Below are 13377 nucleotides of genomic sequence, written 5' to 3'. Positions count from 1 at the left end.
GTTGCCTAGCCAGGTATGGAGAACCTGTTAGTATGTTCAGAGACAGACGACCCCGCCTCCTGGCTGTTGTGGTCCAGTCAGGACATGTCGCCGATAGGCTCCGCAGACCCACTGTGAAAATACTAAATTTCCTAAATTGATCACAATCTAATCTGAATTTGTATTCACCTAAAATACATACATCACTCGCTTATTAGTATACAATCGAATGTTATGAAACAAAAAGTAATTCTACATGAATAAGTCAACGGGTCTGTATATAAAACCATGTAGGAACCGTCGTATTGAGCGTTCATTCCCGTACGGAGGAAGAACACCGATGCACGTCGTGCTTCACGAGTCTTCTAGGAAGTTATTTTCACTCATTTCAAACGTAGAATTAAGTATTTTTACAACATTGTGTGCGTTTGTCTTCTGCCGTGGATCTAACACTCTGTGTCTCAGCACTATCCAGATACGTGAACAACAGCAGGAAAATATAACATGGATTAATAGAATAGAATTGAGGATAGTAAGTGTGTTTGTGCACAAAGGTAAATAGTACCATGGCTCTGCCCAAGCAGGAGGACAGAGCAGATGTTTCAGCCCCAGTAGGAGACAGCTTGTCATGTTCAGCCTCACCCAGCCAAACTAAGGCTTCCATTAACATTTTTAACAGGACTCTGACTGAAGAAGAGATGGATAAACTGTCCAGCGACCAGACTTTGGTGTCCGACTTCAAGCAAATGAAGTTGGAAAAGGAAGCACAGAAAAACTGGGACTTGTTCTACAAAAGAAACACAACACACTTTTTCAAGGACAGGCATTGGACCACTAGAGAGTTTGAGGAACTTAAGTTGTGTCGCGAGGTAAAGGAAAGGGGGCATAGGACACTATTTGGTTGGATTTGAACACCAAACACTGCAATATAGACCAATAGTGTTTGTCTGAACATATGAAATACAATGTCTGTGTCTCATTCATCAAATCAAAGATGTTAGTTTGATATTCTCTCTCTCTCTCTCTCTCTCTCTCTCTCTCTCTCTCTCTCTCTCTCTCTCTCTCTCTCTCTCTCTCTCTCTCAGTTTGAAGCTCAGAGGCTGGTTCTATTGGAGGCAGGCTGTGGGGTGGGCAACTGTATTTTCCCTCTCTTGGAGGAGGACCTCAACATCTTTGCCTATGCCTGTGACTTCTCGCCGAGAGCTGTGGAGTTTGTGAAGGTGAGTATAGCTCCACATACAAAGGTGATTCTGGACAAGAGTCAACCAACCATGTTGGAACAATGTACAGTATTTGCTACTGCCCAAGCACACACACCATTCTTTCTGAAGTAGTGCCGTCTTCAGCTTGGTAAGACCCTGATTTTAGGATTACCTTTTGTCGAGGAACGCAGGTTCACGTCCTGGGTCTGGCAACGGTAGAGACTCACTTTGTTTCTCTTTCCCCTAAAACAACTCTGCGCCTAAAACCCCTTTCTCCCTCTTCCCCCCCCCAGCAAAACCCCCTTTACTGCCCTGACCGCTGCTGTGCGTTCCAGTGTGACCTGACCAAGGACGACCTGAGGGGTAACGTGCCCGAGGGGAGTGTGGACGTGGCCACACTCATATTTGTCCTCTCAGCCATCCACCCAGACAAGATGCAGCAGGCTTTGGAGAACCTCCACAGGGTGAGGGAGACTCGCTAGCACTCTCTTGAAAACACAGAATACAATAGTAACACAGACAAGAGAGTGTTGATGGTGCAATGACCGTGTGATTTTGTGTCACTCAATTACTTATTTCTGCTTTAAGTGTCCTTTTGTTGATCTATGACTATTTCCCAAGGAAATAATTGTTGACACTAGCGTCCGAAAAACAACAAGCATGTCAACAAAATAGTAAATACTAGTAAATACTAAATAGTTACAGGAAATATTGTGGGGATCAGTCAAGTCAGAACCCTTCATAGACATTTCAACACATTTTTTTACGAAACTCATTTGACCGTTTCACTCATTTTCTCAGTGGCTGTACAAAGGTTTTTGCTGAATGCCAGATGTCATAGGTGATTTATATATCCTGTTGAAAGGTTATATAAAACGCATTGCTCTTTCACACATTCTACTGTCCCACTTAAGGAGAATAGGAGGCCTATGCATTTTTTTTTTGTGATCAAATTTGTATTAGTCACCTTTTATAACACAAATAAAAGAAAACGAAAACCCTCTCCACAGGACCCATCCCTCAATGATCACAACAAAGTCAGTTCATCCATGTCCCATATATTCTAAGAGAATAACCATATAACAAATCAAATGTCATGGGGGGATACTAAAGTTCTAAATTACACTGAACAAAAATATAAACACACTTTTTTTCACGAGTTGAAATCAAAGATCTAAGACTTTTTCTATGTACACAAAGGCCATTTTCTCTAAAAATGTTCTTCACAAATTTGTTTAAATCTGTGTTAGTGAGCACTTCTCCTTTGCCGCTGAGATAATCCATCCACCTGACAGGTGTGGCATATCAATATGTTGATTAGACAGCATGATTGTTGTACATGTGTGCCGTAGGCCGGTCACAATAAATTGTGTGTGACCACCATAAGAGCTGATGAGTGTGTTTGTAGACTCGATGAGTGTGTTCATAGTGTGCTTATAGACTTGATGTTGCTTTGGCAGGTGTTGAAGCCAGGGGGCATCGTTCTGTTCAGGGACTATGGACTTCATGACCACGCCATGCTCCGGTTTAAGTCGGGCAACAAACTGGGACAGAACTTCTACGTCCGACAAGATGGCACCAGGTCCTATTTCTTCTCAAAAGGTCAGTCTCTTTCTCTCTCCATATTTCTGTCTTTGTCTCTTTCTCCCACTGTCTTTGTGTGTCACACTTTTTCTTTTTCTTGCTATATCTGTCTCCCCCATATCTCATCATTTTTCACCAGCAGAGCTCTCTCTCTTTCAGAGTACCTAGCTGTTCTGTTTGAGGGGGCGGGGTTCCAGAGTGTGACCAATGACTATGTCCTACGAGAAACCATCAATAAGAAGGAGGGGCTCTGTGTGCCTAGGGTGTTCCTTCAGAGCAAGTTCAGAAGGCCAGACCAATCACCAGACTCCTGATGTCCCCATGCCCCTCCCACTCTACATAGGCCCACTGAGTAGGCAGAGGTGCCGATAACCACTGTGGCAAAATAAGTAATCGAACTGACGATGATGATTTCACATGAGATGTGCTTGTTTTAACTTGTTAGGCACAAAGGAACCACAGAAGAGCAAACGGCTATTGCAAGGCAGGCTAAATCAAGGATGATTTTAAGTTTTTCAAATATTTGAAACCAGGTTTTCCACTGATACAGGGAATACATCTTTTTTTGATGTAGTGATTGAATCAAAAGTGATTGAAGTGCACATTTCTTTAAACTGTCTGTCAGAAAAGCAAGGTTCTACTGGCTGTAGGGGGCGGCTGTGGCGCAGGAGGTAGAGCAAGGTTGGCAGATCGGCGGTTCGAGCCCCGGCTGGCCACATGTCGAAGTGTCCTTGGGCAAGACGCTGAACCCCAAATTGCTCCCAGTGAGCAGGCCGGCGCCTTGCATGGTAGCATGCCGCCATTGGTGTGTGAATGTGTGTGTGAATGGGTGAATGAGAGGCCGTTGTAAAGCGCTTTGGATAAAGGCGCTATATAAGTGCAGTCCATCAATTTTTTTAAAAATAAAAACAATCTGATCCTAGATCTGTGAAGGTCATGCTCACAGAACAATTATGCTCAGAAAATGTTTCAAACCTTCACAAATGTACTGATCCAACTAATTTATCCAGATGTCACTGGACTCACATGTTGGTAATGCTTTACATGCAATTAAATGTTTTTGGTTATGTTTTTATATCAATAAACTGACTGAAGGAATTTTGCATTTATGTATATTTTGTAAGAAATCTGTCATGTTCATATACTGTAATTTTTCCACTTTTCATTTAGACTTTTTATTGATTGATTTAGGTGACAGAAATAGGAGAAGGGTAAAGGAACTACTGTAGATCAAGAACACAATATACTGTAAAGTTTGGGTTGGAGCCAAAGCCATTTTAAGTTATCTCGTCCACCTTTTACCACAAGGGGGCAGCAAAGCATGTACCATTTTCACCCATGTTGGACAGCTGTACAGACACATCCCTTGTATCTGGGGGGTATTCCATAAACATCGCTGAAGGACAATCCAGGCTTATTTTGATAAACCTGTGAGATTTATTTTTTTAAATCCAGCCTTTTTTTGATCCTGTCCTGACCCCTGTCCTTATCACTGAATTCAACAAATAATGTACTTAATATTTCCATCACAGAACAAAATACTTTCATTTGAGGCTATACAGATTCTGCCCTGTATAAAAAACAGTTTTGATCATTTATCACAATGGGGATGCGGTCACAAATGTACGTCCTGCCCACCTGGAATCACTGGTTGACTGCAGTTGCTTTAGTTCCCTTCTTCAATAGAAACTCTCTCATGTCAGCTAGAGTAACATTCTCAGCAAACTGGCCTTCCCCTTGCAGCTTCACCAGATTCATCATGTGTCCACACTGAAATATCATATAAGTAAAAACTATTAGCATATTTTAGATACTGTATATACCAACACGAGGAAAGGGCGTGTTACAGCGATTATTTCAAATGTCTATAATCAAATTACTTCATGTGTGATCTCAACTAAATGTTTATTTTAGAACACTGAACATTACCATCTGTATTCTGGAGGATTGGTCAAGGTCAGTTTTAAAACTATCCAGCTACTGTTAGAAGGTGTTGTACTCCTTCAATGAGCATACAACCGTGGGAAGATACCATATTGTGTGAGAAATAAATATGGTCTGGATTAAACTGTATCCTGAAACATCAATCATTTCTGACATCATTAATTAAGTTCAGTTTCATCTTTCAATGTTAAGGAGTAATACGCATCACATGAAACTTATTTTGTCTTATCTTCCGTGATGAAGTTTTGCTTCTTGAACTTGTCAGGCATGTCTTCTGATGGTAGCAATCATTGAGGTTTGGAACATGCAAGCTGTTGTACCTGGGACTCATAGGGCCAGTTTCACAGACAAGGCTTAAGCCTAGTCCTGGACTAAATCACACTTTCAATGTAAAATCTCCATTGAAGATGCTTTTTAGTCCAGGATTAGGCTTAAACCTTGTCTGTGAAACTGGCCCATAATGTGATAGTCGGGGTCAATGAGGTTAAAAGCGGTTGTTGGCTGGAACAACTGGAGGAATAACATTAGTAGTTTACTTTTACTGCACCACAGTCTGGCCCTGGGTAAGTAAGAGGGGTCACTTTTAAAATGCAATCTTTCTTTATTATCCCCTAACTGCTCTGATAGGCTTAGATGGGAGGAAGGCTGTTTCGCTCTTGGGTTCCGCTCTAACCGTCATGTTCATTTAAAGTAGGATTGTGAAGCTAATCTGAATCTAATAAGGCACGTACTGTAAGTTACTGTAACTTCCTCTTCCTCAAGTAATAAAACACTACAATGATGAGTCTCAATCCACAGAGACCTGCTGACTGGAACAGATGGTAAAACGGATGTTAGTAACAAAAAAATGTCCTATGACAGAATAGGTGGAATCTACTACCCATCTTGCGTATAACTATCCAGTCATTTCAGATCATGTCTTGAGAGTAGTGGCTGATGTTACTGGACAGAGCCTTGAGTAGCATTGCTTATTCAGTCCTCTCAAATATACTTAAATGTCTTGGGGAGTAGGGCCTAGGGGCTGTTTCTGTACAGAGCCTACATGTCTACCCTACTTTGATTGGCAATATTCTGATATGAAATGAGGTGTAGTGTGTCACAGGCCTACCCTTTTATCCAGGCTTAACCTGGTCAATGTGAGGCCAACCTTAGGTAAAACAGGAAGTTTGGTAATTGCAGCCAATCTTCTCAGAGTATTCTCAGGAGTCTCTCAAAATCTGAGGAGGCTTCCCCATTGGTGGATGAGGATGCTTGACTGATGTAGGGATTATCCCCGTTGTTGGTCATTAATTGCTATATGTACTGGGATACAGTGGAGTAGGTGACAGTATGATGAAATACTCATTAGCGCTCCTCTTCTAAAACACAATAGTAGCACATTGCAATAGTATAGTAGCAGCAATGTCTCAAAAGGACATTTTCATGAAGAGGCAACATGAATGAATGAATGAATGGTCTTTATTGTCATTAATACAGTACAGGTACCATACAACGAAATTTAGGAGGGGGGGCTCCCCTGGTGCTTGGAAAAAAGACTAACATACCCCTAATCATGGTTCCCTGAGTTTAGTTTGTAGGTGATCAAATGTCTGTCTGCTCTCATCCCCTCCACCCCTCCACCATCAAATCCACCCACCCCTGGCATCACCGCCAAAACACTCCCCTATATGGTATGAGTGAGAGCGACTGTACCCACCCACCTGCAGCCTTTTACTCACTGTGTGTGTGTCCGTGTGTGTGTGTGTGTGTGTGTGTGTGTGTGTGTGTGTGTGTGTGTGTGGGCACGTGCATGTGTGTATGTCCCTGCCTCTGTGTGAGTGTGTGTATGTGTATGTATGGCCCCCTCACGTTTGCCCTTTCCAGCAGTGGTCCGCGTATGCTCTGTGTTATCACCTTTGGGAGACGAAGACAGACAGGTAGACACGTGTCCAATCACATCAGGAACGTGAGTGCTGATTGACACACACACCATAGCACCATAGTCGTCCTCTGTGGTGTGACATTCAGTCAGTCAATACCTCTACCCCTCGTTGCTAATGATGCTAGTAGACCATCAGGGCTGAAAGGGCATCTCCCTTGGGCTTTTAAAAGCCTTTTCAGGGGTATTTACTCCAGTACATTGCAGATGTTTCAAATCTGACATCAAGTAGGCTACTGATTGTTACTTCTCCAATGTTGGCTACTGAACGTCGGCTAACAGTAGGTTATGTCTCTCACAAGGGATAGGCTAGGTGGTTCAGCCTGCAAGTCGATGTTGAATCTGTATTGGTTAAAATTTGGTGAGGGTTAAGGGTTTGGTTAAAGATAGGGTTAGTATGTTTATTTAACCCTGCACCAAAAGGTTTTGAAAGAATACATTGACACCATTCCCAAAGTCTACTGCCATTAAATTAACAGCAAGTGTACCGTCACTGTAAATCAGTTAATAACTAACATAACTTCCACACATGGAATGGACATGAACAGATCCTGCTAGCTAGCCCGAACACCCAGATCAGTACTCTGTGTCCTTGTTCAACATCCTGTCAATAGGAAGTCTACAGGAACACAGGCAGTAGGAGCGGGGTACACGGAGTACGCAGGGGCTCCAATTCGTCCACCCATCACTCGAAAGCACTGGAATGCAATATCCGTGACACGGGTACATACCCACCCTGTTCTTTCACACACATCCACACACAATTCAAGTCAATTCAAAGTGTATTTGTCATTACAAGGGATACAGGGTATTCAATGTAACGAAATGCTTGGCACAAGCAACTCTTCAACAATATAACAAGGAATCAACAACAATCAATGATGTTAATGCAATAAAAAAACGAATGTATTAACAATAACATATTGACAATTGTGTAGCAACAGGAGAGAGTGTAACACACACTCACACACACACACACACACACACACACACACACACACACACACACAAATATGTCCACTATGCGTTTGCTAAAAATATGGACTGTAAGTGTTTACAGAAATATGGATTTATTTAAAGTCGCCGGCCACAAACAGGTGGTCCCTGTCACATGTCTTTTCTGAATAGAACTCCAAAACATGATTTTCTGAAACCTCACAACACACTCTCTGTCCCTCCCTCCCTCTCAAAATATCACACTTGTCCCCCTCATCATGACATAGGGAATGTGAGCCTTCTTGTTGGCCCTTCTCCTGTGTTATCATATTTAGCATGTTTTCCATTCGCAGCGCTAAGAGATCATTGAAAGCCTCTTAGGATCTTACAGGATCTTCAGATGCTGTTGGCACCGCAAACGTTTTGTGTGACAAGGCCCTCATGAATGTGGTGATATTGCATAACAGATATGCGATAGAAGTGTAATTGCTGAGGGCGATACAGTACAATCTGTACGATCTCTTTCTCTCTCATCCTCTGTCTCCATCTGTTCTCTCTTTTGTTCTCTCTATCCTACTCTCTTGCTCCCTTCCACCTCTTTCTTTTGACTTTTCCCGCTTTCCGTCTCTTTCCGATGGGGCTGAAATCTGCTATGCCGCTGCTAGATGTGTATGCCATAGATCTGACATGATTCTGTATTTCCCATGAGAGGAAGCAGGCGCTGCCCATTCTATACAACACATCTCTGTCCTCAGTGTTCTTCCGCCCTACTGAAGAAAACCTCGCTATCCGTCTCACTTACATTGCTGTGTCACTTTCCCAATAGAGAGGGATCTTTCTCTCTCTCACAGACACACACACACACACACACACACACACACATACACATACACTGACACACACACACACACACACACACACACACACACACACACACACACACACACACACACACACACAGACAGGTTAAGGTCAGAGGCAAGCGGACACAGTCTGTCTGTCTGTCTGTCTGTTCTCCCTATATATCAGGACTGGAGGGGTTTGACATATCCTGTTATTCAAACAAATGTCCACTTCCCCTGAGAGTTAGAGAGAACATGCTGACTGGACTGTAGATTTCCTTTAGGGGTTGACAGTCATTTCAGTGCCAGAGGTGTGGAAAGCTACAGGTCTGATAGACAAAGCTGGCGCAGTGTTTCCTGTATTAATACAGTGACACCAGTGCGAATATGCTTTTAATAATTGCTGAACTCAGAAGAGTTTGATGTAGTGAAACTCGGCTTTTATTGGATTCAAGATTGAGAGTTAGGCTTGGGCATAGTTTAGGGTAAGGGCTAGGGTTAAAAGATTGTTAGACTAACTAGTTCTCTAAATCATCTGTGGACAATTATCCAAATAACATGTTACTTCTCATGTCAACCATCCTGGCTGGATGCTGTATTTGAGGCATTTGTGTCCTGCCTAAAAAGTCGAGGGCAAACATATCATAGTAAAAATTCATAGCAACACAGAGAACATTGATGTTAAGGTTAAAACAGCTACAGGCCCAGAGATACGGTATAGGCCCAAGAGCTGTGTGTGTGTAGATGGGGGAGGGGGCTGGAGGATATCAGAACATTCTGTAGCCTGTAGGTCAGAGAGTGGTGCAGAGTGGTACAGGGACATCCCTTAGCCATGAAATATTGGTGGTGAATATCCAATAAGGTATGAATAATTTGCATACGAGCAATGTAAACTGAGAAGGATGAATGTTTTTAAAAATTCAAACTGTTAAGATGTTCTGCTCTGAGGGGGCCCATGCAGTCGCTCCATGGACCGCCTCAGGCATTGTTATTTGTAATAAAGTATTATTGAGAAGAACGTTCAACTCTGGTCTTTGTTATTTTATTTTGTTATACATATTTCGGTTTTAGACTTTTTGACCATTTTATTGTAAAGTATTGTGAGTAAAAAATGTCACGACTATTCCACGATCTACTTAAATGTTTTGCTCCTCTTCTGAAATACCCCTTACTGAATAACTAGTCAAACCAGTGTCATGTTGGATTGCAGTGTAGTAGGATTTTGGTGGTGTCAGCGTTGATTTCGATTTTTTATTTGCAGTTGAATGAGCCTGGCGGACATCCTGAAGAAGTCACACCCTCACCATTTGCCAATTCCTTTGAGATTGTAATGTGCCTGCTCCCTCCTCTTGTTGTACACATCCCATTATTACTCAGTGTGGACTGGTGTTCTAGCTAACAGACCCAGTTCATCCTGTGTCCTTGAGGCAAGCAGACGCTTTGTCTACTCTGCACTCTGCACAACCGTCTAACAATCAGTCCTGCAATCCTCTTTTTCTGTTTCTCCTCTGGTGGGTGTGAGGAATGCAAACAAGGTTCATATTGCTATGGGCGTGTGTGTGGGAGAGGGAGAGGGAGAGGGAGTATGTCTGTGTGTGAGGGAGAAGCGGGGTAAAGGGAATGTATATGCACAAGGTGTGCGTGTATGTGTCTGTGTGTGTCTCTGTGTGTGTCTCTTTGTGTGTGTGTGTGTGTGTGTGTGTGTGTGTGTCTGTGTGTGTGTGTGTGTGTGTGTGTGTGTTTTCAGATATGAGGGAAAGAGAGGATGGTAATCTAGGACTTCATGCCCAGACAGTGAAGATGCCTTCCTAACCTATGCCTATAATCACATTGGCAGGGCTTGAGGGCTGCACAGTGCAGCAGATTGCTGTCTGTCTGTCTGTCTGTCTGTCTGTCTTTCTGTGTTTTCAGATATGAGAGACAGGATGGTAAGGAGGACTTAATCCCCAGACCGCGATGCCTTCATGAACCTCCCTACGTGCCTGGGCAGACTCACTACAGGTCCTCATGGTCATCATGGTTTAAAACAGGTTCAGAACCCACTTTGTTTTGTTTGAGCTCCCTCTTTGTATGTCTCCCTCTCACGTTCCCACAATCTCATTAAAACAAATCTGAAAATACAACTGCAATGTAGTTGATCTCAAACACGGCCACTCTGCATAACTTGTCCACAGTGATGTGTGAATTTAAAATAGAAGGGACAGTACAAGTACACAGCTAAAAAGATGCTATCACCTCACAAACTTTGAAGAACTAGAACACTGTGAACTCACACACAGGAACGTATGCATATTACCCCATTCTGTTTGAAAAGGGTGTTGAGGCCTAGGCTAGTGTTCTTGTGACTGCTGCTAAGACATAAATAGTATGACGTTTGTAAGTGCTGTCCTCTTTGTGTTGACATGTTTAATTTGTACAATTATGTATATAGTACTAGTACAAAGTGTCCTTTTAACCTCTTCTGACATGCAGCTCAATAACTTCAGAAGTAAACATCACACATATTTCAATGAAGCAGACACCTATACCATGTTGAATAAAGAATTGAATGTGTTTAAGTTTCAGTTTAACACCCATATATACACATTATGAACAACAAAAAAGAGATAAAAAGAAAATCTAAATTAAAGTAAATGTCACTACCACCAAAACACACACAGCACCAATCTTTAGAACCTCTTATCTGCAGACATAAATAACATAAAGTGAACTGTTGAGAAGAACTGTGTCAGTCTGAGAATCAGTGCCCTTCAGTGACGATGACCTCAACGTGTGCTATGACCAATCACATTGGCAGTGCTTGAGATCATCTGCACTGTGGTAGGGCACGGTGTGGCACAGTGCAGCAGATTGTTGTATCATATCATGTTGGAGATGGTAAATAGAAATAGAAAAAAAGGCTCCTGCACACTGTCTTTTCTTGCACCTGTAGTATCAAGAATACATGTGTGCAAATGCCCTTTCTGTTGTCAGAGATGGTAAATACCAGTCGATGGCCTCCCATGACTGTACAGGTTCAAAAACACCCACTGCCACCTTCTGTCCTGTGAGCCCTCTTTGTTGGTCTCCCTCTCACTTTCCCACAATCCCAATAAAACACGGCCATTCGGTATAGCTGGTCCACAGTGACGTGTGAATCAAGATAGGAAGGGACAGTGCACAGCTAACAAGATGTCTCTGTACCTTAAGACAGTTTAGATTGTTGGGTCACACAATAGCACTCATTGGTTTATGTCATTGGTTTATGAAGTCATTGCAGTGCACTGCACAAATGTCCCTATTGTTCACTAGAAAGCATCAATGTGATTTGTTTGAAAAGGGTTTTGTGACCTAGATGAGTACAGGCTAGTTTCCTTGCGACTGCTGCTTAGACATAAATAGAGGCTAGCTTGATGTTTGTGTGTGCTGCTGGCCCACTTTATGTTTAAAATGTCCAATGGAAAGGGAAACAGTTACAAAAGCTATGAAATTCCATCTTAATCGCTAGTGACATGAATTCTGTGTATTTCTTCTGTAATAGAATCTCAACAACACCAATCATTATTCTTGGAAAGGGACGTTTATTTGAAGACATACATCTTATGATGAGTGATTACATTTTTAAGGATCAGTTATGCATACTAAAACATAGTCCTTTTAAGCAAACTATTGGTGATGTAGAGAGTATGCACAAGTCGAATAGCAGACATAGTATTAGGTTTATTATGATTCTTCTTTGTTCATACATTGATATCTCATAAGGTTTGACATATATAGGCCACCATAATATAATTATATTGTGGTACTGTACATTGTCATTATGTAACTGGATATTCAATACACAGCTAACATGTGATGTGATGTGATGCAACCCATACGATTTCATAGGAAGTCATTTTATTTGAATCAGACTTTCCTAATTATGATGTTTAGTCAATATGAGAGTGATCTATCAGTAAGGGACATTTTTGAATACACATGATACACATGATACTCCTTTATGATGAATTAGGCCAGTGTGGTATCTCGTAAAACACAAACGATTGATTTCAATTTACATTACATTTTTAAATGTTTGGCATTTAGCAGACGCCTTAATCCAAAGCGATTTACAACAAATACATTGTCTAAGTAAGTGAATCATCATCAATCATTGTACTAAATGGCTTTTGTCAGTTGCTAGAAGAAGGAATAATGTATTATTATTATTATTATTATTATTATTATTTATTTATTTATTTATTTATAGTAGAGAAACTGTACAGGGGGGTAGTGGGGATCAGGAGGACTTCCAATAAATAAGGTATGACACTGAACATTAACAAGACATTAAACGGACAATACAACGATTAATTACGGATTTCATTATTCATTATTATTATTATTATCATCATCATTATTATCATTATTATTATCATTATTATTTAATAAAATGGATAGCTGGTATGCTGACAAGTGATCCATATTCCATTATCATTTCCTTTCGCTGAAACAAGTGGCCTTAACATTGATGGCTATGATGATTATCATAAACGATTACTGCTATGTAAGCAGTAGCGCCACTAGCAAATTGTCCCTTAGTTTATAGAACAGTTTGACCACATACAGATGAATAGCGCTTTGTGTCCAATTGTGACAAATATATCTCGACTGTTACATAAATAAATGTGGTTGGCTGGTATTTAAAACAGGACAGCAGAAGGGGGCGTTACGAGGTCTGGCTAGACACCAGGCTGCTCACTTCATCACTCAGCCTGGAGAGACGAGGGTCTGTGCCGCTGGCTCTATGGATATCTCCTCTAAAGACGTTTCTACTGAGTCTTTCTTTCTCAAATGACCGGTCTATCCGTTTAGAAAACATACATCTCTTTTTAAACTTCCTTTGTAGGCTACTTGTGATGTTACAGTCCGATTGAGCGTCTGTCTCAGTCTAGTGCGTCTCTCGCCTTAACAACGTGTCTGTCCGCATATCGGCTTTGTTCCGTTTTGACAG

The 13377-nt window shown here is 41.6% G+C and overlaps 1 protein-coding gene across 1 annotated transcript; it reads left to right on the top strand.

Moving 5' to 3' along the window:
• The first annotated feature begins 488 nt into the window (after window positions 1-488).
• mettl6 (methyltransferase 6, methylcytidine) lies at window positions 489-3770 on the top strand. Its single transcript, XM_080540030.1, has 5 exons — window positions 489-848; window positions 1065-1199; window positions 1475-1645; window positions 2642-2783; window positions 2925-3770. The coding sequence occupies exons 1-5, from the start codon at window positions 546-548 to the stop codon at window positions 3077-3079; spliced, it is 906 nt and encodes a 301-aa protein (XP_080396156.1). The 5' UTR covers window positions 489-545; the 3' UTR covers window positions 3080-3770.
• The last annotated feature ends 9607 nt before the right edge of the window (window positions 3771-13377 follow it).

Source organism: Nansenia antarctica, assembly GCF_963989245.1.
Source record: "Nansenia antarctica genome assembly, chromosome: 10".
Taxonomy (NCBI): Eukaryota; Metazoa; Chordata; class Actinopteri; order Argentiniformes; family Microstomatidae; genus Nansenia; species Nansenia antarctica.
This window is presented reverse-complemented; position numbering and strand designations above follow the sequence as displayed.